The following is a 25,184-nucleotide window of genomic DNA, read 5'->3' as shown; positions in this document are numbered from 1 at the left end:
CCTAGCATGCAGGAGGCACTGGGTCCGATCCTCAGCACCACATAAATGTAAAATAAAGATATTGTGTCTGCCTAAAACTAAAAATTAAATTTAAAAAAGAGAACTTATTATAGCCAAGAGAGTGATTATGATGTGATATCTCATTGTGGTTTTGATTTGCATTTTCTTAATGACCAGTGATGTTAAGCGTTTTTTCTTTGGGTATTACCCCTTTTTATAGCTTCTTAGAGAAACATACATTCAAATTTTTTTTTTTGCCATTTAAAAAATTGGATTGTTTGTCTTTCGTTGTTGATTTATAAGAGCTCCTTATATGTATCTTATGTTTATGTCTTATCAGATATATGGTTTTCATAATTATCTCTTATTCTATAAATTGTCTTTTCACTTTCTTGATAGTGTCATTTAATAATCCAAAGTTTTTAGTTTTTATTTTTTTTAATTTTTATTTTTTAATACTTATTTTTTAGTTGTAGTTGGACACAATACCTTTGTTTTATTTATTTATTTTTATGTGGTGCTGGGGATCCAACCCAGGGCCTCCCACGTGCTAGGCGAGTGCTCTACCGCTGAGCCACAACCCCAGCCCCCAAAGTTTTTAGTTTTTATGAGCTCCAATTTATCTATTTTTGTTGTTGTTGTTGTTCATGCCTTGGTGTTATATCTAATAATACATTGCTAAGTCATAGGTCACAAAGATTAATCCGTATATTTTTCTAATGCTTTTATAGTTTTTGAGTTAATTTTCTTATATGTAGAGAGGGAGGGGTTCATAATATTTTGCATTTGATTAGCTAGCTGTCCAATGCTATTTGCTATTTGCTGTTCTCTTTCCATTAAATTATCGTGACATTCCTATTAAAAATCAGTTGATGAGCCAGGTGCTATGGTGCATGTCTGTAATCCCAGCAATTTAGGAGGCTGAGGTAGGAGGATCACAAATTCAAAGGCAGCCTCAGCAATTTAGAAAGTCCCTAAGCAAATTAGCAAGACCCTGTCTTAAAATTAAAAAATAAAAAATAAAAAAGGACTGGGGGTGTGGCTCAATGGTTAAGCACCCCTGAGTTCAGTCCCCAGTACAGAAAAAAAAAAATCAGTTGCCTATAGATGTTTGGGTTGTTTATTACTTAATTCTACTCAGTCATTTTGCATGTTTATCCCTATGCCCATATCACACTGTTTAATAGTTTTGTCATTTGGTGGGTGATGGCAGGGACTGAAGATTGAATCAAGAGGTTATTCATCACGGAGCTACATCCCTAACCCTTTTCATTTTTTTTTTTTAATTTGAGACCTCACCAAATTGCTGAGGCTCTCACTATGTTGCTGAGGTTGACCTGGAATTCGTGATCTTCCTGCCTCAGCCTCCCAAATCACTGTTGTACTGTTTTAAAATCAGGAAGTATGAATTCTCCAACTTCATTTTTCTTTTTCAGTATTGTTTTGGCTATTTGGGACCCTTTGTGATTCCACATGAATTTGAGAATTGACTTCTCCATTGCTGAAAAAAGGGCTCTTAGACAGGAATTGCACTGAATTTGTAGATCGCTATGAGGAATAATGTCATCTTAAAAATATTAGGTTTTCCAATCCGTGAACATAGGATGTCTTTCCATTTATGTAGGGCTCCTTTAATTTCGTTCAGCAATGTTTTCTAGTTTTTGTAAAAATCCTTTATTTTCTTGGTAATTTTATTTCAAGTTTTTTTTATAACATTATAGATAAAATTGTTTTATTTATTTGTTACTTTTTTTCCTATTTTCTATTTTTGGTGCTGGAGATTGAACCCAGGTCCTCATACATGCCTGGTAAGCACTTTACCACTGAGCTACATCCCAACCTGTTAATTTTCTTTCTGGTTTTTATTGCTGTTGCATTAAAAAAATGACTAATTTTTGTGTGTTGTACTTTTACCCTGAGACTGATAATTTGTTTATTATCTCTAATAGGGTTTTTAAGTGTGTAAATTCTATGGGATTTTCTATATATAGAATTGTGTTATCTGCAAACAGAAGTTTTACTGTTTTTTTTTTTTTCTAATTTGGATGCCTTTTATTTCTTTTTTCTTGCCTAATTGCTTTGGTTAAGACTTCCAGTACAATAGTAATAGGAGTGGTAAACATGGCACCCTTGATTTCTTCTGATCTTAGGGGGAAAACTTTCATTCTTTCACCATTGAATAATATTAGAGATGTGTTTTAAGTACTCTTTATCATGTTAAGGAAATTACTCTCCATTCCAATTTTGCCGAGTGTTTTTATTTTGAAAAGATGATGAATTTTGTCAAGTTGTCTTTTTTCCTTTGCTGAGGGGCCTGTCCTTCCAGCATCGACTATGGGGAGCTTGAGAGCATGGAGAAACTCCTCCAGAGATGGTTTCAGAGAACTTTGTCTGCTTTATTGCTCAGCAAAAGTAACTTTTATAGTGGATATATGCCAATTTACATATAACAGACATGATAGGTCAGAGGTGATACACAATATGTCATATTATGGGAGTCCAGACACCAGGAGTTCAGAAACTGCCACATAGGCTGACCTTGTACCAACAGGGAAATGACTTCTTGTCAAAGGAGCAATGGTGCTTGCAAGTGTTCTAACAACACTCTGTCTGAAAACTAGTGTTCTATGTTAGGACTTCCCTGCTGCACAATGAGCAAGATAAGCATTCCTCCAGGTAGATTGAGAGTCAGGCCCTGCAACGTCCCTCTATTGAGATAATCATGTGTTTTTCCCCTTTGTTCTATTGATGTGGTATATTACACTGATTGCTTATATCATCATCATCATCATCATCATCATCATCATCATCATTTGGTACTAGGGATTGAACCCAGGGGCACTTTAGCACTGAGCTATATTTCCAGCCCTTTTTATTTTTGAGACAAATTCTCACTAAGTTGCTTAAGACCTCTCTAAGTTACAGAGGCTGACCTCAAACTTGCAATCCTCCTGCTTCAGCCCCCCCAAGTTTTTGGAATTGCAGGTATGTGCCACCATGCCTGGCTTGCTTATCTTATTTTCAACCAAACTTTCATTTCTGGGATAAGTTCAACTTGATCATGTGCTTTTGGATTCAGTCTGCTAGTATTTGCTGAGAACTTTGCATTCATGTGCATAATGATCTGTAGTTTTCCTTATTTCTGGTGTGTTTGCCTATCATTGGTATCAAGGTAATGCTGGCCTCATAGAACATGTTGGGAAATGTTTCCTCTTTTATTTTTTTTGAAAAGCTTTAGTAGGATTGGTGTTAATTTCTATTTAATATTCACCAGTAAAATTGTCTGGTCATGAACTTTTCTCTGTTATGAGACTTTTGGTTAGTGATTTAATTTAAGAAAATTTCAGATTTTAGTTGTGTGCTTAACTGATTCTTTCTTTCCTTCCTTTTACCTAGATCTGCTTAAAGGTTTGTCAATTTTGTTGTCCTTTTCAAAGAAGCATTGTTTAGTTTCTTTCTATTCCTTATATCATTATATTATATAATGATATTATATATCTTTATATCTCTGTTCTATTTGTTTTATCATTTTCTGGCTTCTTCTGACTTTGGGTTTAGTTTGCTCTTCTTTTTCTAGTTCCTTAAGATATAAAATTGGGTTATTGATTTGAGAATTTTTCTTACTTTTTATTATGGTAAAATATACACCATAAATTTTGCCATTTTCACCATGTTCGTGTGTACAACAAAATGACCTTGATTTCCTTCACAGTGTTGTGCAACCATCACCACTATGTTTTTCATCACCCCAAACAGAACTCTGCACATTAAGCAATAACTCCCCCATCTGCCCTCCGTTTAGACTCTGGTAATCTTTAACTTATTTAAGATATTTAATATAAATGGAATCAGATTATATCTGTTCTTTTGTGTTTGGCAATTTCAATTAGCATAATGTTTTCAAGGTTTATCTATAGCATGTAAAAGTACCTTATAGCTTTCAATGACTGAAAAACATTCCATTGTGTGTGTATAACACTTTTTGCATATACATTCAACTTTTTAAAAAAATAGATATATATAGTTGTAGATAGACACAATATTTTGTTTGTTTATTTTTATGTGGTACTGAGGATCAAATCCAGTGTCTCACACGTGCAAGACAAGTGCTCTACAACTGAGCCACAGCCCCAGTCCAATATACATTCAACTTTTGATGGACATTTGGACATTCACCTTTTGGCTATTTTGAATAGTGTGGATATAAACATTTTGGTACTTAATCTTGCTTGAATACTCCTTTTCAATTATTTTAGATATATAACTAGGGGTAGTATTGTTGGATTATCTGATAACTATGCTTAGCTTATTGATGAACCAGTATGTAGATTAATTTCTATGTTTTCTTTTAAGAGTTTTATAATTTCAGGCTCTTATATTTAGGTCATCAGTATATATTAACTTAACTTTTATATGATCTGAAGTAAAGGCTCTCAACTTCGTGCGTCTACCTGTGTGTCACCATGCTATCAATTGAAAAAAAAAAACTAATTTTTTTTTCATTTAATGTTCTTGACACTCTTGTCAAAGTCAATTGAGGTTGATTTTTTTCATTGAGGTTTGTTTCTGAACTCTGGCTTCTATTACACTGATTGTGTGTTTATCCTTATTCTAGTACTATATTATCTGAATTACTGTTGCTTCACAATATTTTAAATGAGTCCTTTAGCTTTCTCCTTCTCCTCTTCTTCCTCCTCCTCTTCCTCCTTTTTCTTCATCTGATATTTGCTATCAAACTCAGGGCCTCATGCACACTAGGCAAATCCTCTATTACCAGCTAGGCAAATGCTCTACACCCCAGCCCCTTTGTTCTTCTTTTACCAGATTATTTTGTTTATTCCACATCTGTTGAAATTCCATATGAACTTTAGAACCAGCTTGTCCATTTACACAAAGCCGGCCGCTTGACTGGGCATGGTGGCACACTCCTGTAATTCCAGTTGACTCTGGAGGTTGAGGCAGGAGGATGGTAAATTCTGAGGCTAGCCTCTGTAACTTAGTGAGGGCCTCAGCAACTTAGGGAGACCATGTGCCAAAATGAAAAATAAGGAGCTGGGGATGTGGCTCAAGTGGTAGTGCGCTTGCCTAGCATGCGTGAGGCACTGGGTTTGATTCTCAGCACCACATAAAAATAAAATAAAGATACTGTGTCCATCTAAAACTAAAAAATAAATATTTTAAAAAATGAAAAATAAAAAGGGCTCAGGATGTGGCCCCGTGATAAAGTGCTCCTGAGTTCAATCCTCAGTATTAAAAATTTAAAAAAAAAGGATAAGAAAATAAATCAGCTGCTTAGGTTCTTATACAAGAATTTCACTGAATTTGTAGATAAATTAGGGGAGAATTGATAGATTTAACAATATTAAGATCCATAGGATGTTACTCCATTTACTTAGATATTCTTTAATTCCTTTCAACAGAAGTTTATAGTTCTAAGAGTACAAATTTCGCTCTTCTTTGGTATTTTAGTCAGTTTTTTTCACTGCTATGACTAAAGTATCTGATCAGAACAATTTTAGGGAAGAAAAGTTTATTTGAGGGCTCATGGTTTCAGAGGTCTCAGTCGGTAGAAGGCTGCCTCCAGTCCTTGGGGCTACAGGTGAAGCAGGACATCATGGGGGAAGAGTGTGGCAGAGGGAAGCAGCTCACATGGTGATCAGAAAGGAGAGAGAGAGAGAGAGAGAGAGAGAGAGAGAGAGAGAGAGAGAGAGAGAGACAAATCCACTCTCCAGATACAGATATACACCCCAAAGCCAGGCCCCCAATTCCCACCTCCTCCAGCCAAATCCTACCACTTCAGTTACCTTTCAGTTAATCCCTATCAGGGGATTAATTCACTGATTGGGTTAAGACTCTCACAACTCAATCATTTCTCCTCTGAACCTTCTTGCATTTTCTCACACGTGAGCTTTTTGGGGACACCTCACATCCAAACCATAACATTTGACCATATTTATTCCTATGTGTTTTATCCTTTTTGCTGTTGTTGTAAATGGGATTTTTTAAATTTAATTTTCAGAATAGTCATCACAAGTGTACTGATATACAATAGATTTTTGTATATTGAACTTGTATCTTGCAACCTTACTGAACTTGTTGAACTAATATATTTTAGTGAATCCATAGGATTTTAATATACACCACCATATCATGTGTAAATTCAAACTATTTTACCAGTTTCCTAATCTACATGCCACTTATTTCTTTTTCTTGGTTAATTTTCATGACCTGAGTAAATTTTGAATAGAGGTGGTGAGAACATACATCCTTGTTTTGGTGCTGACCTTGGCGGGGCTGGGGGGAAACATCTAGTCTTTCATTGTTAAGTTTATTCTCAGCAGATGTTTTTTGCAGATGTCCTTTATTATGCAAGGAAGTTCCTAGCTTCCCCCCCCCCTTTTTTTTGAGTGTTTTTTTTTCATAAAAGCTTGATTTTTTTGTCAAATACTTCTTCTGCATCTATTTAGACAATCATAGAGTTTTTATTTGTTATTTTATCAATATGTTGTCTTATATTGATTTTCAGATGTTAGGCCATTTCCTGGAATAAATCCCAATTGATCGTGGTATGTAACTGCTTTTATACATTGCTAGATTTTGTTTCCTTTCATTTTTGTTGATGATTCCTGTGTTCATATTTGCAGGGATATTGCTCTGCAGTTTTCTTTCCTCATGATGTATTTGTCAAGTACTTTTTCTTAAACGTGATCATAATATCACACTCATTACACACATTACTTTTAAAAATTAGCAACTTAAAAATATTCACAAAGATTCAAGTTGGTGTTCAAATGTTCTCGACTGCATAGGATTTTTTTTTAAAAAGTGTTTTAGTTATAGTTGGACACATTATGTTTATTTTGTTTATTTATTTTTATGTGGTGCTGAGGGGCGAACCCAGTACCTCACACCTGAGAGGCAAGTACTCCATCACTGAGCTACAACCCCAGCACATACATATGATTTTTTTAAAGTGGTTCATTAAGAGTCTCCCATGAGCTGAAGAATGATGGGACTCTGATCACTGGAAAAAGTGAGTGGATGGTTTGTGTTGGAAAAGAGAAGTCTGGATAAGACAGAGCAAAAAATAATGTTTTTGAAAGCAAAACTTTTTGTAGTCAAGGAAAAGAACTTGTATATGTTTGATTACATATACAAGTTGTAAACATTGTAAAGTTTTTACATATACAGATGACAGAGCAGAAACAAAAGAGGAAGATACAGGGAAACCGATTTTGGCTCAAAAAAGGAAGTCCTTTGACCACATTTTGCCCTTTCAGCATAAAATCCATCACACCACACAAACATCTGACCACAGAATGCCAAGTGGAAATGGGGCCCTTGCTTCTCTCAGTTCATCTCCCTGTCCTTGCTTCATTTCCTTCCTTCTGTAGGATGTATTATTCAGCGTTATTTTATCATTTCAAATCTCTCAGTCTTTGGGCTTCACTGGGGATGCCTGTACCCCAACCCTGACATTGGATGAATGAATCCTGTTACTTCACTACTGAACACTGCCAGAAAAAAATATTGAGATATATAGTTCCAATTTTAGTATATGTGCTGCCGAAGCGAGCACAATATTGAGATATATAGTTACAGATATATAGATATATAGTTACCTTGAGACTGGAACCATGATACATAGTTTCTAGTGTCCAAACTCAGTTGGGGACAAACCTTTTTGTGGGACCTTGGTGTAATAAAATGCTATTCAGTGTTTTCTTTTCTTTCCTCAGCGCAGCAATGCCCAGCCCTAAGCCCACTGCTCTCATTTAATTAATCATTCAGTAAAGACTGATGGAATACCTGCCATGATTTATGGAAGCACTTCTTTGTAAACCGAATGCAAGTGACACAGCCCCTGGACTCATGGAGATTTGTTTCCCACGGTAGTTGTACCAATTTACATTCCCACATGTGCCCAAGGGTCCTAATTTCTCTACATCTTTGCCAAGGCTTATTGTTTTCTTTTCTTTTGAATAGTTGCCATTCTAATAAGTAGGAGGCGATGTCTCCTTGTAGTTTGTTTTTTTCTTTGTTTTTATGACATGTGGTCTTGCTATGTTTCCCAGGATGAAGTGCAATGACTGTTCACAGGTGCAATCCCACTACTGATAATTAGTAAAGAGACCCGATTGGTGTAGTGTACCACACCCCCAAACTCCTGGGCCCAATCTATCCTCCTGTCTCAGCCTATGGTGGTTTTTTATTTTTTTAATTTTTAAAAATTGGTAGTTGCAGATGGACAGAATGCCTTTATTTTATTTGTTTCTTTTTATATGGTGCTAAAGATAGAACCCAGTGCTTCATGCATGCCCGGCAAGCACTCTACCACTGAGCCATAACTCTGACCCCCTCACTATAGTTTTGATTGGCATTTTCTTAATGATTAGTTGAACATCTTTTATGTGCTTATTTGGCACATAAATATTTTCTTTGGAGAAATGTCTATTTAAGTCTTTTGCCCATTTTTGAAACGGGTTATTTGTTTTTCTGTTGTTGAGTTTTAGAAGCTCTTTCTATATTCTGGGCATGAATCCCTTATCAGATATATGATTTACAAACATGTTTTCTCATTCTATATGTTGCCTTTTTACTCTGTTGGTGATGTCTTTTGATGCACAAATTTTTAAGTTTTTCTTGAAGTCCAGTTTGCCTGTTTTTAAAAAATTTCCTATACCTTTGGTGTCATAGCCAAGAAATCTCTGACAAACCTAACATTATAAAGTTTTTGCCCTATATTTTATTCTAAGAGTTAGGTGTTTTAGATCTTACATTTAAGTCTTTAATAATTTTGAGCTACTTGAGCATTCATTCTTTTTATGGTTTGGATATGGGTTATCCCCCCAAAGCTCATGTGATAGACACTGCAGGAATGTTCAGAGGTAAAACAGTTATATTATGAGAGCTATAACCTAAGCAGTGGATGAATCCATTTGGTGGATTAATAATTTGAAAGAACTACTTACTGAGTGGCAACTGTAGGCAGGTTGGATGTGGCTAGAGGATGTAGGTCACTGGAGTCATGACTTTGGGTTTTTTATTTTGTCCCTGCACTTTGATCTTTCTCTCTGCTTCCTGGTTGCCATGAGTTAAACTGGCATTCCTCCACCACACCCTTTTTGGCATGATGTTCTGCCTCATCTTAGGCCCAGAGCCATAGGCCATAGACTGAAACTCTGAAACCATGAGCCCCAAATAAACTTTTCCTCTTCTAAGTTGTTCTTGTCAGGTAACTTGATCACAGCAACAAAAAGCTAACGCATTTTTTTTTTCTTCCATGTGGGCATACAGTTTCCTTAGCACCATTTGGTGAAAGAATTGTCTTTTCTTCATTAAACAGACTTGACACCCTTGTCAAAAATTGATTATAGATGCAGTTTATTTCTGGAATCTATTCCATTATCTAGATATCTGTGTTTATGACAGTACCACACTATTTAGATTATTGTAGCTTTGTAGTAAGTTTTAAAATCTGAAAGTGTGAGTCCTCCAGCCTTGTTATTCTTTTTTTTTTAGAGAGAGAGAGAGAGAATATTTTAATATTTATTTTTTAGTTTTTGGTGGACACAACATCTTTATTTTATTTTTATGTGGTACTGAGGATCGAACCCAGCGCCCCGCGCATGCCAGGCAAGCGCGCTACCGCTTGAGCCACATCCCCAGCCCTGTTATTCTTTTTCCATATTGTCTTGCATGAGGCCTTTGGTTTGATCACCAGCAGTGCCAAAAAGGGGAGGGACTGGAGTGTAGCTCATAGTGGAATGTTTGCCTAGCATGTGCAAGGATCTGGGTTCAATCTCCAGCAAAACACATTTTTTCTTGACCTTTGTACTTCTTATAGTGCAGAAATAACAAGGGCTGGAGATCATTGTGATGGAAGCTGGAGATATTAATGCATTCCAGTGCCCATCATGTGTCAGACACTATATTAAGCCCTGGAAATACAATGGGAATAAAGTAATAGCAATTTGCCTTGGACCATACTTTGAGTAGCATTTTTTTTTTTTACAAGGCCCTACATGACCTGGTCCCTGATATCTCTCTAATATTATCTCTTACCCCTCTCCAACTTTTATTATTTTGATACAGCCACACTGGCATTCTTGCTGTTTCCTTTAACTCCCAAAGACCTCAGGGTCTTTGCATTTTGATTTTTTTTTCTGCCTGAATTATATTCCCCATATTATCCTCAAGCTTGGTTTCCAGTTCACCCAGATCTCCGCTCAGATATTCCTTATCTGAGAGGACTTCTCTGAAAATCTTCTGTTAGACAACTCAGGCTATCATGACAAAATGCCCTAGCCCAGGTAACTTAATCAACAGGTATTTGTTTCTCACAGTTCAGGAGACTAGCAATCCAAGATCAAGGGCCAGCATGGTTGGTTTCTGGTGAGGGCTTGCTTCCTGCCTTGGAGATGGCTACCTCACTATATCCTCACATGATCTTTCCTTGGAGCATATATGGGGAGAGAGAGGGAGCATGTGTGCTTTGTATGTTTCTTCTTATAAGGACACATTTTGCCAAAAAGGATCCACCCTTAGGACTAACCTAATTACTTCCTTGGAATCCCCGTCTCCAAATACTGCCAGTCTGGGGGTTAAGGCGCCAACATATGGATTTTGCAGGTACACAAACATTCAGTTCATAATACCCACCATACAACTAGCTCTAGACACTGGCCTAAGGCAGACAGGGTTTAGTATAATGCCTGACACATAATAGGCACTGAATAAATTAATGTTTCCAGACTCCATCAAAATGATCTCCAGTCCTACCTAATCAGGTACAGTTCCCAGTTCTGGTCATCTGCTTTCAGATTTCTGAGCCTTTTAACAAGCTGCCTATGTTTGCCTGGGATGTCCTTCATGAGGAAGTGATAGTCATGTCACAAAATACATATTACATGTTTTATCTTTTCCAAATCCTTCCTGAGTTACCTCCCATTGTGGAGATGATTTCTCCATCTTCTTGAATCACAACTAACTTTTATGTGTCTACCTCCCTTACTGAATTGAGAAAATTCCCTGAGGGCAAATGTGTTATGATTGGTCTGTATACCAAGCTAATATGGGGCCTGAAGTGGAACAGGGGCTCTATAACTATTTCATGAAGTATGATCAGAGCTATTCAAATGTAAAAAAAATGTCTTGGGGTGATTAACTCTACTAGAAACTTCCCAGCAGGCAGGTAGATGGTCCCTTGGGAACACTCCAGTGAGTTTCCAGCTAATTTAGTTGTATTTTGCCATTCTTTGAGTCTGGTTTTACTGACCTCTATAACTCTCCCACCAATGCTAATTTTCTCATTCCTATCCATGAGGCTCTAGACACTGGCCTAAGGCAGACAGGAGCACTGAACTATATGCATCCCCCACCCCTGTTCCTTACCCTCCCTCCAGTAGGTATTAGCTTTTTGATATATGTGGCTGCCTCCTTGTAATGAGAAAAGGATTCAAAAGAAGCAGCCCTTCTTGATGGCTGATATCCTAGATCTCTGAGTTGATTCTGTTTATTGTGAAGGATCTGATATGTTATCTTGTTTGCAAATCAGAGTCAATCTAAATGGGTTATCCACTTAGGTATCAATAAAACAGATCTCTGATTCAGAGATATATTGTACCTTGTATCCATTTCCCCTGCTTAAATTACCCCTTACTCATATACATCTAAAAAGAACAAATTTTTAAAAAAAAGGAAAAAGAAATTATCCTTTACTTGGGGAGTGACATAGTGAAGACTACTGTACCTGTGGGGACAAATTAGTTTTACACTATAGGAGAGAACCCCTGAAATGATGAAATTCAAAGTTTATATAGGACAGGGAGGCACTTTTGCCCTTTCCCTGAAGGGGTGGTGAGGGAGGAAGCAGGGAAGCAAATGACTTTTTTTTTTTTTTTTGTACTGGGGATTGAACCCAAGGCACACATCCCCAGCCCTTTCTGTTTTTTATTTTGAGACAAAATCTCACTAAGTTGCTTAGGGCCCTGTTACATTGCTGAGGCTGGCTTTGAACTTGTGATCCTACTGCCTCAGCCTCCTGAGTTGCTGAGATTATAGGCATGTTCTATCTCGCCCAGCTGACTCTGGGTTTTATTACCTTTGATTTTTGGACAGTGTGTGGGAAAGGAAACATTTTGTGTCTTCCATTATATGTTTACCATTAAACATCCACTAACCTAAGTTCCAGTAATCTGCTCAGAAAGCCCTGACTATACAAGCATTCATTATTTCTCCACGAGCCAGGCAATGTTTTGCTGTTCTTTCTGTCCCTGTAGTTCTTGGAAGGGTAGGCAAGGTTTCTAGGGAGTAGGGATGAAGAAAGTTATAGTATGATGGATTCCGCATTCACCCCAGAGCCCAGAACACAGCAGACACCCAGTAAAGGTCTGTTGAATTACATCGGTCCATCCTTTAAGATTTAATAAAGGTGAGGCAGAGGGTTGGTTCTGAGGCAGAAGTGCTGATTGTCCTGATGGTGCTCCCCCAAGCCAGGGCAATCTAAGTCTATGGATTCTTTTCCTCTGGGCCTTAGGCAAAGACCCTGGCCCCTTGGAGCAGAGCCAGCGTTCCTGACATCCCCACCGCCAAGGGTGAATGCACACAGGCTGGGACTACTCCAGAGGGGACAATGCTACTGGGATTGGAGTTTCCCGGAATCAGGAAGGGATTTCCGTCCAGTGTTAAGTTACCCACCTTGGGCAACTCGTCTGACCGTGGCTTCCTATTTAGCCTATTGCAGCTGAGATTGAGTACCTCGAGCTCTGCCGGCAGTCCCTTAGGCACTTGCTCCAACCCAGCAAATGACAGATCCAGGGAGTTTAGCGCGCTAGGCCAGACACACCCAGGATCCTCGGGTTTTGCAGTAGCGAGCATCGAGTTGTGGCTGAGGTCTAGGCGGTGGGGCTGCACACCAGCTGTAGCCAGAGCAGAGCACACCTCGTTGGGCGTCTGTACTCCAGCATTGCGTAGCGCTAGATCCTGGAGGACCGGGAACTTGTGGGGACAGAGGGTCGCCATCAATCCGCGTTTTCCCAGTCCAGGATTGTCAGACAGGTCTAGGGTGGTGAGGGCCGAGAAAGTGAGCACTTTGTCGCAGGAAAAATCAAGCGGGTGTGTTTGGGCAATATTCAGTACCTTGAGACCCGGCTTGAGCCAGCGCTGCAGTTCCGGGAGCCAGGCACCTCCTGTAGTCCAGGACACATTGCGAAGGCGCAAGACGGAAAGCCCAGGCCCTTGGATTCCTACAGGCTGCGGCATGGTGCCTGTTACCTCTAAATCCTCTAGAGTTAGTTCCTTGAGGCGGGAATACCCTAGCACACGCAGGGCGCCGAATAGCAGTAGAGCAGGAACCCGTGCAGCTCCAATCGTGAGCCTCCGCAAACGTAGAGCCTTGACCATGTCCATGTACTGCCGTGGGTCTGCGTCGATGTCGACACGCTTCAGAAATTGTTCCAGGCTGCGGCCGCCGCCACGGATCTCCACATCAACCGCACTTACACACAGGAAGGCGCTGGACCAGTCGGGTTGCGGTTCCGAAAAGTTGCAGGCGCAGTGGATGTCGTCCTCGTCCAACTCGCAGGGATCCGGAGTGGCTGCAGAGATATCCAGCAGCGGCAGTAGCAAAAGCAACAACCAGCGCACGCTCTCCTGGAGAGACAGCAAAAGTCAGGGAGGTCCCCGTTAGTCCCCAGAGATCCTCAGGTGCCCCCAGCTCGACCCCAAGACCGTAAACTCACCATGGTTGTTAAATCCTGAAAGCCTCTATGGCCTGAGTGGGCTCTGGGAATGGCTTTGGCGGCACTCTCCGGCTTCCAGTCCCATGCGCTTATGTATTCTGTTTGCCCCAAGAGTTTGGGCAATCCTGTGATGTCACTCCGTTTCCTCCTCTGTGAACCCTGGTCACTTCACCACATCTGTTCCTGCCAATAGCCCTACGCACTTCCCTTCTAGGAAATATTCCAAGTGAAGGTTGATGCAGGGAGAGGGGCTGAACCAGGAAGAATTCTTTGAGGGCATTTAGACACCCGGTGCCAGGCAATGCAGAATGACTCAGGCGCCCCAGGCTTGTCTGGCAGGAATGGGGAATGGATGATCCCCTGTGCCTTAAGTCTTAAGCCAGCACCTTTGCTTCCTGGTATATATTCCAGGGACTCAGTCAAATTGGTTTTCCTTACTTTTCTCTAGTCTTGGCTAATATTATCTTCTGGCCACCCAAATCCAAGTCCTTGATTTTCCTCAGATATTGTTAGACCAGGGTGCAAAGAAAAGACCACTGACTCCAATTAAAAGCAAGCTTATTATTTCGACCAGCCGGACTGCCTCTCCCAAAAAAAACCATGGGAATAAGACAGCCCTGCAGCTTTCTTGCAACCCAGCTTTTAGAAAGTTACACAAAGGGGAAGGTTATAGATAACAAAACTCTGACGAGCATAACATAAATGCTAGTTTATATTTTTGCTGGCCCAACATCAGAATTTATGAAGGTCATTAGAGCCTCAGAGAGGGTCATTTTCTGGCCACGGAAGGCCAAGATTTATGAGGCCTCACTAAAGTTTCAGAGAGGGCTGCTATTTGGTCAGGGAAAGCCAGGCATGGGTGAGTTCAAGGCACGAGCAGACATTCCAAGCAAGTTCAGAATTTGCAGTAATTTATAGTAAAGCCGAAATTAGCTTTTATGTCTTTGTGGTGAGATGGCTTCCAATTTTAAGAGGGAATCAGAGTGGGTTTATCAATATTTAATTGGATGTTTTGTGGAAGAGATTGTGAACTTCATCTGTTGTCTTAAGAGGGTACAACTAGGTCTGGGGTTGTGGCTCAGTGGTAGAGCGCTTGCCTCAAAATGTGTGAGGCACTGGGTTCGATTCTCAGCACTATAAATAAATGAATAAAATAAAGGTCCATCAACAATTAAAAAAATATTTTAAAAAGAGGGTACAACTAGCTTTGAGAAAAGGAAGTTGGTCTGAAGAATAACTCTTCTTCCTCCCCCCTTATTTATTCCTTTATTTAATAACTTTATTAAAAGTAGAGGTGTCTGGAGGCTGGGGTTGTAGCTCAGCAGTAGAGTGCTTACCAAGCATGTGTGAAGCACTGGGTTCGATCCTCTGCACACATAAAAATAAATAAGTGAAATAAAGGTATTGTTTCCATCTACCAAAAAAAAAAAAAAAAGTAAAGGTGTATAGGCCAGGTGCAAGGTGCCTCTGGAATTTACTGAGACCCTCAGCAACTTAGCAAAACCCTGTCTCAAAATAAAAAGGGTTGTGTGGGAAGCCATTCTAGCACATGATTGGACACCTCCCGGATTGGGTGTGAGGCGCTCTGACTAAACTGTGTCGGAGCTTTCCCCACCCTCTCCTGGTGCGAGAGCCTGTCCAAGTGGGGGTGTGACTGACCACTGACCCTGAGGCCAATCACTGACCCTGACCTTGGAGTGCTGCCCCCCTCGACCTTCATTGGATGGAATTTTCCCCTGAATTTCTTGTTCCCCAATAAAAAGCCACTCCCTGGCGTGCTCTGCCTCTCTCCTGCTAGCCCTGAGTAAGCCTTGCTGCCCTACCGGGTGGTTCGAGGTGTGAACCAGAGAGGTGAGAGCTGTCTCGGACCTGGTCATAGAAAAAGGTAATTGAGTCTGTGTGTTTTATTTTGATCTCACTAGCTAACTTTTATGCCAAGAACCTCTTTAATAAAACCAGTGCGCTGGTCGCATGGTGGAATGGGTTGGGGATGTAGCTCAGTGGTAAAGTGTCGAGGGCTCAATCCCCACCCAGTATCTAAAATAAAACAAAATACAAACAAACAAAACACCCCAAAACCAAAAACAAATGAACAGGGCTGGGGATATAGCTCAGTTGGTAGACTGCTTGCCCGGCATGCACAAGGCCCTGGGTTCAATGCCCAGCACCATAAAAACAAAAACAAAAAACAGGTGTTTAACAGACACATATTGACCTAGTTGCTCTATCATTTATTCACAGTACTCATTTCCTCTCCTGAAATTGGAAAACAAGATATTTTAAATGTAAATTTCCTGTAGGGTCCTCAAGGTGCTCTCACTTTTTCTCTCATCTTAACTAAGAAATACCAAGTGCTTTGATGGCTCTGTGACCTGATCAGCTGCATGCTTTCCCCTGAAGGCTTGAACCCAAGCCAGGGCCTTCAGCATTCCCAGGCACAAGTAAAGGTATTTAGGTTGTTGCCCAAAACACTGAAAGAAACTAGCCCAGAATCTAAGCCAAATTCCTTAACCTCTCATATAAACTCCATACCCTGATTTCCTTGTTATGAACATATATAGGTAGAACATCTTTCTCTTGCAGTTTGTAATTAGGTTAGGACACTGCTGCCCACTCAGTAGTTACCTTCCTCTAATAAATGCCTTGGATTGATCACTCTGGCACCTAGTGCTTTCAATAAAACCAACCTAATTTGTAAAGATTTGGGGTACTCCCTTGTGGAAATCCCACTGCATTTGGAGGGCAACTTCAGCCTTTCATTCAGCCAAGAAGAAATATTTCCCATTTGTAACTTGCTATTCCCTGCCCTCCTTCCAGGGCAATTCTTGTGCCTAGAAGAAAGGGCTGGAAGTATGTTGAATGAGGATTAATTAGTAAATCACCCGTTTTGCCAAGGCGGGGGGAAAACAACAACAACCCAGAAACAAAAAAAACAGGAGTCCCAGATGGCGGTAAGGGCTAAACATTTATGACAGCACTCGCAAATTCATATTTCTAGACTTCTAGGGAAATAGCTACTTGAAAATCTTTTTTTTTTGGTACCAGGGATTGAACCCAGGGGCTCACTAAGTTGCCAAGACTGGCTTTGAATTGTGATCTTCCTGCCTCAGGCTCCTGAGTCACTGGGATTACAGGCATGCACTATCCCATCTGACTCTCACACTTGATCTATCTATAGATAACATATATAGATAGATATAGATATATTTACATTTATATGGTACTGAGGATCGAACCCAGTGCTTCACATGTGCGAGGCAAGCGCTCTACCGCTGAGATATAACCCCAGCCCCTCACACTTGCTTTTTAATTGAGGAGTAGTTGTACATCTGTCCCCAACCCAAATAAGGAAGCTTCAGACCACACTGCCTCCTGCATATCCTGTTGGCATACGCTGATTGCCTGAGCCATGCCCCAAGGCTAGGTTAGATCACTGAGATCCTTGAGGACCAAGCAGTGAGTACAGCTCCTCATTAAATACAATGACAGCAGAAGTCGGCAACTAGTGTTAGAATCCTAGCTCTGTCTCTGGCGTTGTGAGATTTGGCCAACCAGCCCTCGTTTGGAATTCCGGCCCGGCCCTACCCCTCCTCTCCACTTCGCCCCGCCCTCACTTCGTCCCTCCACCCACGCTCTGCGCTGCGGCTGCGCAGTTGGTGCCATTTTTCTCCGTACGGCCGTGTGTAGCTGTTTTGAGATTAGTGAGCTCCTTGTGGATATCCCCCAGCTCTACCATGTGGACCCGACAGCCCCGCCGCCCTGGGTTGATGGCCTGCGGGGTGGAAGAGCTACGGCGCCGCCGGCGGGAGCGGGAGGCAGGTGTGGGCGGGCGAGGCAGCACTGATGTGAGGGTGGCGCTTGGAGATGGGGGGAGGCGATCCTCCTCTCCGACCCGCGGGTTCTGGGTCCACGTCGCCTCTCACCCACTGAGCCGATTCTGTTCCCAGCACTGCGGAAGGCGCGGAGGGAGCAGCAACTGGTCAGCAAGAGACTGCTGAGAGAGGACGACCCGGAGGAAGCCGGAGGGGAATCTTCGGCCGCGGTTCTGGGAGAAGCCAAGGTGAGCGGGCCAGGCAGGACTGGGTTCGCGCTATAGTCCATTCCTGCGGACACCAAGCCTCACTAGTATTTGAAGTGTGTCTGCCTCCTACCTGAACGCGATCCACTCTACGTCTCCATCTAGTGGGTCGAACCAGCAATAGGGGCATCATCCTCCACAATAAATTGTCCCTTCTCTCTACATCATCCCATTGTCAAGTCCTGACCGTTTTTTACCTCTTAACAATTTTTTACATACTTCGCCATCGTATTTGTCACCACCATCTCTGGATATTACAGCACCCTCCTAAAAGCTTCTACATTTGCCACTCGCAGTAGGTCTTTTAAAAACACAATAGACCAAAATCCTTCCTGTGACCTGCAAAGCCCATCATGGTGTCACCTCTGCCTATCTCCAGCCTGTATTAGCTTACTCATCCCAACCACTGCCCCCTTTTCGTTTCCTGGAATAATATGCCAATTCCTTTCCTGTTTCAAGGACTTTGTATCTGTAATATCTAAAATGGATCTCTTTTGGCATTGGTATTTTGGCAACCTGTTTGTTTTTTGCAGAATATTAATCGTATTATCTAATTTGCTTGCTTATTGACTCTCCAACTAGACTCTAAATTCACAAAATCCTCCTATCTTATTTGCCATCATTGAAAACCCAGATGGCAGACAAGTGCGATTGCATGCCTGTAATCCCAGTGATTTAGGAGGCTGAGGTAGGAGGATCATAAATTCAAGGCAAGCCTTGGCAACTTAGACCTTGTCTCAAAAATAAATAATAAGGGCTGGGGATGTAGCTTAGTAGTAGAGTGGCTCTAGCTTCAATCCCTGGTACTGGAGGGAAGAAAAAGAAAAAAATCAAATGGTTGCACAGTATATGAAATACAGTAAATGTTCAGTATTTATTGAATGAATAAATGAAATTACATTCAGCAAGCTCTGGGGTATGCCTTGTATTTGTATTGTGCATGCTTTCATATAATAGTTTACCAAGCACTTAACACCTAGCCTATACTGCTTATTCATTGTGTGCTTACTTTATGCCAGGACAATGTGGCGGGCATTGAGGTACACAAAGATGAAAAGTTATTTTCTTTGAAGGGGCTTACAGACCAATGAAGGAAGGAGACAGTTGTGATATGATACCACCTATCATAATGGAAGGAAACATGAGGTTCAAGAGAAACCCTTTTTTTTTTTTTTGGTGGTGCTGGGGTTTGAACCCAGGGCCTTGTGCATGGAGGCAAGTATTCTACCAACTGAACCATATCTCTAGCTCTATTTTGTATTTTACTTAGAGACAGAGTTTCACTGAGTTGCGTAGCCACTCACTGTTGCTGAGGCTGGCTTTGAACTTGCAATTCTCCTATCTCAGCTTCCAGAGCCATTGGAATTATAGGCGTGTGCCACTGTGCCTGGCAAGAGAAACTCTTTAGTCTATTGAAGGAAGACTAGAGGGACTGGTCATGCAAAAGCTTGGAAGCATTAAAACAAATCACATCATGCCAGGTATTGCTGGAGTGTAGGTTACATGGGGAGAATGGCTGAAGGAGTAGGTTTTGCCAGGCTGAGGAGTTTAAATGTTACCTTTGAAATAACCTTTTAAAAAGGCAGAGTAGATACTGTCATTCTCATTTTCATGTGAGGAAACTGGGATTCAGGTCCCTTATAGGGTATGTTGTAGGGCGGGTATTCGTACTCGCTCTTAATTCCCAACCTGTGTGCTCCCTTGCAAGATTTAGCTATATTAGTATTCATGACAAGTTTTAGGGATGGTGGTGTGATATTGAAGGCCTCCCAGGTGAATTGGGTAGAGAGGATCTCAGAACTTGCTTCTTGGCTGTTGTGTGTTCTGTCTTTGTTCTGGGCTTCAGGTCCAGGAGTTCTTGCGGCTAGCCCAGCGGGGTACAGAGGAAAAGGAGAGAGAGAAGGCTCTGGTCAGTCTTCGTCGAGGCTTGCAGCACCCTGAGACACAGCAAATTTTCATCAGGTCTGTGTGGATGATATGGGTCAGCTGGGGCTCTGAGGGGACAGTGTAAAGGGAATGGAGCACATGATTAACAGGTCTCTGGTGTTCATTCATGTAGGCTGGAGGGCAGCATGCGGACCTTGGTTGGGCTCCTGACCAGCAACAGAGCCCTGTTGCAGCTTGAGGCAGCTCGGTGCCTGCATGAGCTTTCTCATTCTGAGCAGTCTGTGGTGGCTGAGGCCTGCCTGCCAGCTACTTCCTACCTCCTCACCTACCTTTCTGGTCACAGCTCAGATTTCATAGTAAGCCCTGTACCCTCCTACCTTGCTCTGAGCTTAGAATTTAAAATTGTGATTTTGGGGCTGGGCATGGTGGCACATACTTGTAATCCCAGCAACTCAGGAGGATTGCAGGTTCAAGGCCAGCCTTATCAACATAGTAAGGTCCTAAGCAACTTAGTGAGACCCTGTCTCAAAATAGAAGATAAAAAGGGGGCTGGGGATGTGGCTTAGTGGTTCAGTGTGGCAAGTTCAATCCCTGGTTCCAAAACCAAACCAATTGGTTCCAATTCAAGCTATATGTAAGGGCAAGGAAAACAAACAAACAAAAAGCCCCCTGCTTCCCCTGATGCTATAGCAATGTGTATACCCATCATTTAGCTACCCTCTTATAAGCTTCAAGGACCAGACTGTTCCATCTTTCTTATCCCATCTCTGTTGTGGCATGAGATGAATGCAGCCCTTGTTTTTGTTTCCTGCTCTCAGGAGCTCTGTTTGTATACACTGGGGAATCTGATCGTGGAGAGTGAGGTTGTGAGACAGCAGCTCCTGCCACAGGGCATTGTTTCAGCCTTGGCTGCCTGCATCCAGGTGAGTGCCTTTTTTTTCTTCCCTGGGCAAACCTATCACTCCTCTTTGCATGCTCCACTGGCTTTGATTGGGTAGCTCTAGTCTCTGCTCTGTCAAGGGGCTGAGTCTTAGGAGACCTTATGACCCAGCTTCCAGAGACAGATTTTACTGTCTACTTCTAGTCCCCTCATGTGGCTGTGCTGGAAGCCCTTGGATATGCCTTGTCCCAGCTTCTGCAGGCTAAGGAAGCTCCAGAGAAGATCATTCCGTAAGTAAAATTATTTCTCCACATGTGCAGCCAAGGTTGATGTTCTTGGTAGCATAGCCCATGGATACCTGATCAGATCTGATTTCCAAAGCTGTTGAACGTTTTAACTCTGTATGTCTGACTAGGAAGAGCCTTGGGTTTGGACACTTTGCCTCTTGCTAAAAGGATTTGGGAGGAACCATTGACATCTTCATGGTTCCTACTCACAGCTCTTCTGTTGGCAGCTCTATCCTGGACTCCCTCCTCCCCCAGCACATGCTGCGATTGATGCAACCTGGCCCCAAACTGAACCCTGGGGTTGCTGTGGAGTTTGCTTGGTGCCTTCACTACATCATCTGTAGGTAACATAGGCCAGTTGGGAAAATTGCAGAACTCCAGGGAAAGGGCTTCCTTCCATGACACTTAGGCCTTTGAATTTTAGGTTTTTGGAATTGCTGTAGTGAGTTTTCATCCTTTTTGGGGTCCTCTCTTTGGCCCAGGAGACCCACAGACTTAGGCTGTTTCCCAGCTTAAAGGTGGGATTACCTAGATAGTGACTGCTTGTTTTTTGTTGCAAAGTCAGGTCAATAATGCTCTGCTCATCACCCATGGGGCTCTGTCTACTCTGGGGCTACTGCTGTTGGACTTGGCGGGGGCTGTCCAGAAAACGGAGGAGGCAGGACTGGAGCTGGTAAGTTAAAAGAACAGGTAGTGGGCTGGGGCTCAGTGGTAGAGCACTTGCCTAGCATGTGCAAGGCCCTATGTTATATCCCCAGCACTACAAACAAGCAAACAAACAAACAACAAAAAAACAGAACAGCCTGGTAGACATCTTTTCTAGATGAAGATATTCTTCTCTTCTGGTGTTCAGATAACCCCTTCTTTCTCACACCTAACCCTCATCTTGTCTTTGCAGCTCGCATGCCCTGTGCTCCGGTGTCTAAGCAACCTGCTGACAGAGGTGGCAGTAGAGGCTGTGGGAGGGCAAATGCAACTCAAAGATGAACGTATCGTGGCAGCCTTATTTATCCTCTTCCAGTTCTTCCTTCAGAAACAGCCCAGCCTGCTTCCAGAGGGCCTCTGGCTACTCAATAATCTCACTGGTATGCACCACAATCTTCCCAGACCTGAAACTTCATTTTTTGTGGTATTGGAGATAGAACTCAGGGCCTTGCACATGCTAGACAAGCACTTTACTGTTAAGCTACATCCCCAGTCCTTATTTTATATTTAAGATTTATTCAAGTTTTAAAATTTATTTTAAAATTTTACTTTTCATTTATTCTACCATTACCAAAATGTTTATTAAAACCAATGCACAGCTGGGCATGGTGGCGCAGGCCTGTAATCCCAGTGGCTCAGGAGGCTGAGTCAGGAGGATCACAGGTTCAAAGCCAGCCTCAGCAAAAATGAGGCACTAAGCAACTCAGCGAGACCCTGTCTCTAAATAAAATACAAAATAGGGCTGGGGATGTGGCTCAGCGGTCGAGTGCCCCTGAGTTCAGTCCCTAGTACAAAAAAGAAAGGAAGAAAGAAACTCACTAAAGCAGGAGGATTGAAAGTTCAAATCCAGCTTCAGCAACTTAGACCCTGTCTCACAATAAAAAAGGCTGGGGATGTGGCTCAGTGGCTAAGCACCCCTGGGTTTAATCTCTGGTACCAAAAAACAAACAACCAAAGCAGGAGAGAACAGAGCTGTTAGGAAACAAATGCTGACTAGAGGATGGGGGAGAGCACTTCTAAAACCATAACAGGGGCCCTGCATTCTGGGCTGGGAGATGCCCTTCACTTATCCCTCCTGCCGACCATTAGTGAAGATCTGCACTTAACCTCTCCCACTTTATACTTATCTTTTGACGGGCAGGTGGCCCTGAAATGACTTCCTGGAGAGGAACCCTTTATCTACTATGGCTGTCAGGCACTTTTCCTTTCCAGTTGCCCCAGTTCCTTCATGGTGGGTTGAAAGAATAGCTCAGGGATCCCTGTCCTTGCTTGTGGGTATAGGGAAGTAAGGTATCAGCCTTATACTCTTCCTGCCCTTGGCTTGTTCCCCAGGCTTACCAAAGAGGCCTCAATAAGTAAATACGGCTCCGCTAAGGCTTCAGTCAGAAACATTTTTAAGACAGAAGCACTCTTATTGTCCTTCAAACCCAGCCAGGCCTCTGCCTGACCTAGTCGGTACACAGGATTCTGGGGATAAGTGATCACACTGGGTCTCATGAGCAAGGAGACTAGAAGTGCAGTTAAAACCCTCTGCCATGGGCACACATGGACTCAAACACACATGGGGACAGAATGGGTATATCTGCAGTACACACAGATGTGCTCACATTAATTCCCTACTATGCGCTCCCGGGCTTAAACACCATACTCACTCTAAGTACACATCTATGGGGTGTTGGATGTACATACAAACACATCACAAATATGGAATCCTTTTCCTGACTTAATCCCCTGGTGATAGCCAGACCCCAGAGCCAGAAGCTACTGTACTATAGGATATAGAGGTATAAATTAAACTTCCAGTCAGGCCAGGAGAAGGGGACTCCAAGGATGATGATAGGGTAGGGATCTCTATGAGACTCTGGCTTCCCTAAGCCTTTTCAGAAATCCAGGAGCTCAGGTCCCCAAAATCATAGTCAGGTCTCTGAAATCCTTGCCTTCCTAGGGAGATGAGAATGGTAATTAAGGGCCTTGTGAAGAGGGGCAAAGGCTGTTGAACTCAGGAAGTCAAGTTCCTGCACATGCCCCAGGACTGAGATGGCATCAGGGGCAGGTATTCCTTATCCACAGGGCCCTATAGACCATTAGTCTGGAGCAGCACTTCTTGCTCCAGACTGAGAAGGACCTGGACTTTAGCTTGGGCTATGAGGAAGTATTACCTATGTCTAAAGTGGATAGGATTTGGGGGACAGTGGTTCAGGCCCAAATTTAAGGTACTTCATACTGACTTTTTCCCTTACAGCAAACAGTCCTACTTTGTGTACCTCCTTGCTTTCCTTGGATCTGATTGAGCCCCTCTTGCAGCTGTTGCCACTATCTAATGTGGTTAGTGTACTGGTATGTATTTGGGTCACGAGTCTAGGACCTCCTTGTCAAAGTGTAAACAAAAACAGTCCTGAACCCTCAGAATAGTTAGCTGAGAGCTAGCAGGTGGTGTGGTATAATTTCAGAGGTAGACCAGTTTAGGCGAGTTCCTAAATTGGATTAGTGCACTTTCCTACCTTAAGCTTCAGTCTCACTTAAAATGGGGATTACAATACATGTATATGAAAGAACCAGGCAGTGTCTAGGTGTGTGGTCAGCACTACATGTATTCTCTCTAAAATCTTTGGTTTTCATCTTTTTGGGGACTGTATACATGTCTCTCCACAGGTACTCACAGTTCTTTGCAATGTTGCAGAGAAGGGTCCAGCTTACTGCCGGCAGCTGTGGCCAGGACCCCTGCTTCCCTGCTTGCTGAACATGTTGGCCCTCTCTGATACTGAAGTAGTAGGCCAGAGTTTGGAGCTGCTACAGCTGCTATTCCTGTATCGTCCAGAGGTAGATTTCTGGCCCTGCTATTCTCCCCAGCTCAGACACCTCTGGTCTCACCATACTTCCTTTACCTTATAGTCCTAACTATAGTTGCTTCTCTAGACTAGACTGGGCTAGCCTAGCCTATTGTGGGCTGCAGGTTAGAACTCATCATCTTGTTGGCAATGCACCCTCTTCCATGAAGTGGAACCCATGAGGTTGTGGGAATTGAGTTTTAGGGCATGGGGACTCAAGTATTTAATTATTATTTTTTTCTCTGCCCCCAGGCTGTCCAGGCCTTCCTGCAGCAATCAGGACTGCAGGCTCTGGAAAGACATCAGGAGGAGGTCCAGCTTCAGGATCGGGTGCATGCCCTCCAGCAGATAGCTCTTCGTGGCTGACCTGGTTTCTCAATGTCACACATTATCCTGCCTCCCAAGCTTCTTTTAGGGGTAAACAATGGCGTCTTTGGGATATTAGAACCATCATGAGGTCTCATTCTCTTTGCTCCTGCACTTAAGCCAACACCTTTGGAGCCCAGTTGCTCCGATTTTTACCCAGCATGGCCCAGAGGGGACTCTGTGGCTCATTTATTCTGGAGGCCTTGGATCACCCCTCCCCCATCCCCTACAGTCCCCCCTTTGGGATGGGGTCTTACTGTGTTGCCCACACTGGTTTCATACTCCCAAATGCTCCTCTTGCCTCACCCAAGTAGTTGGATGACAGGTGTCGGCCACTGCACCTGGCTCAGCTGGTGGCTTTTGATAAGAATAAAGCTTTATTTTTGTATTAAACTACCTTGTCTCAGTGAT

At 42.4% G+C, this 25,184-nt stretch overlaps 2 protein-coding genes across 5 annotated transcripts; one reads left to right on the top strand and one right to left on the bottom strand.

Annotated features, from left to right (window-relative positions):
- Positions 1 to 12,395: 12,395 nt before the first annotated feature.
- Positions 12,396 to 13,905, bottom strand: Cd14 (CD14 molecule). The gene is made up of 2 exons (XM_046460210.2): positions 13,743 to 13,905; positions 12,396 to 13,653 (listed from the first exon to the last, which is right to left on the bottom strand). The coding sequence occupies exons 1-2, from the start codon at positions 13,743 to 13,745 to the stop codon at positions 12,535 to 12,537; spliced, it is 1,122 nt and encodes a 373-aa protein (XP_046316166.1). The 5' UTR covers positions 13,746 to 13,905; the 3' UTR covers positions 12,396 to 12,534.
- Positions 13,906 to 17,393: 3,488 nt separating this feature from the next.
- Positions 17,394 to 25,166, top strand: Tmco6 (transmembrane and coiled-coil domains 6). 4 transcript variants are annotated; one of them, XR_006855214.2, is made up of 12 exons: positions 17,394 to 17,561; positions 17,690 to 17,802; positions 19,667 to 19,782; positions 19,880 to 20,063; positions 20,526 to 20,630; positions 20,792 to 20,877; positions 21,102 to 21,218; positions 21,436 to 21,547; positions 21,773 to 21,959; positions 23,822 to 23,916; positions 24,260 to 24,399; positions 24,660 to 25,166. XR_006855214.2 is itself a non-coding variant. In XM_046460206.2 (12 exons), exons 1-12 carry the CDS (start codon positions 17,477 to 17,479, stop codon positions 24,771 to 24,773), a joined length of 1,482 nt encoding a protein of 493 aa, XP_046316162.1. In that variant the 5' UTR covers positions 17,394 to 17,476; the 3' UTR covers positions 24,774 to 25,166. The 4 variants fall into 4 exon arrangements, 3 of the variants coding, with proteins under 3 accessions (XP_046316162.1, XP_046316164.1, XP_058440266.1); XM_046460206.2 differs by having other exon boundaries at positions 24,232 to 24,399; XM_046460208.2 differs by having other exon boundaries at positions 17,425 to 17,557; positions 24,232 to 24,399.
- Positions 25,167 to 25,184: the final 18 nt, after the last annotated feature.

Source organism: Marmota monax, unplaced genomic scaffold (assembly GCF_021218885.2).
Source record: "Marmota monax isolate L192 unplaced genomic scaffold, Marmota_monax_Labrador192_F-V1.1 WCK01_AAM20220418_F8-fsc00006, whole genome shotgun sequence".
Taxonomy (NCBI): Eukaryota; Metazoa; Chordata; class Mammalia; order Rodentia; family Sciuridae; genus Marmota; species Marmota monax.
Note: the sequence above shows the minus strand (reverse complement) of the source record. Positions and strands in the feature narration are given on the sequence as shown.

What these genes read in the sequence shown, in the direction of transcription:
- Tmco6 (XM_046460206.2), top strand. Translation starts at nt 17,477, where the DNA reads ATGTGGACCCGACAGCCCCGCCGCCCTGGGTTGATGGCCTGCGGGGTG. An exon ending in ACACAGCAAATTTTCATCAG is followed by an intron (nt 19,783 to 19,879) that starts GTCTGTGTGGAT and finishes TCATTCATGTAG; the next exon opens with GCTGGAGGGCAGCATGCGGA. An exon ending in AGGAGGCAGGACTGGAGCTG is followed by an intron (nt 21,548 to 21,772) that starts GTAAGTTAAAAG and finishes TTGTCTTTGCAG; the next exon opens with CTCGCATGCCCTGTGCTCCG.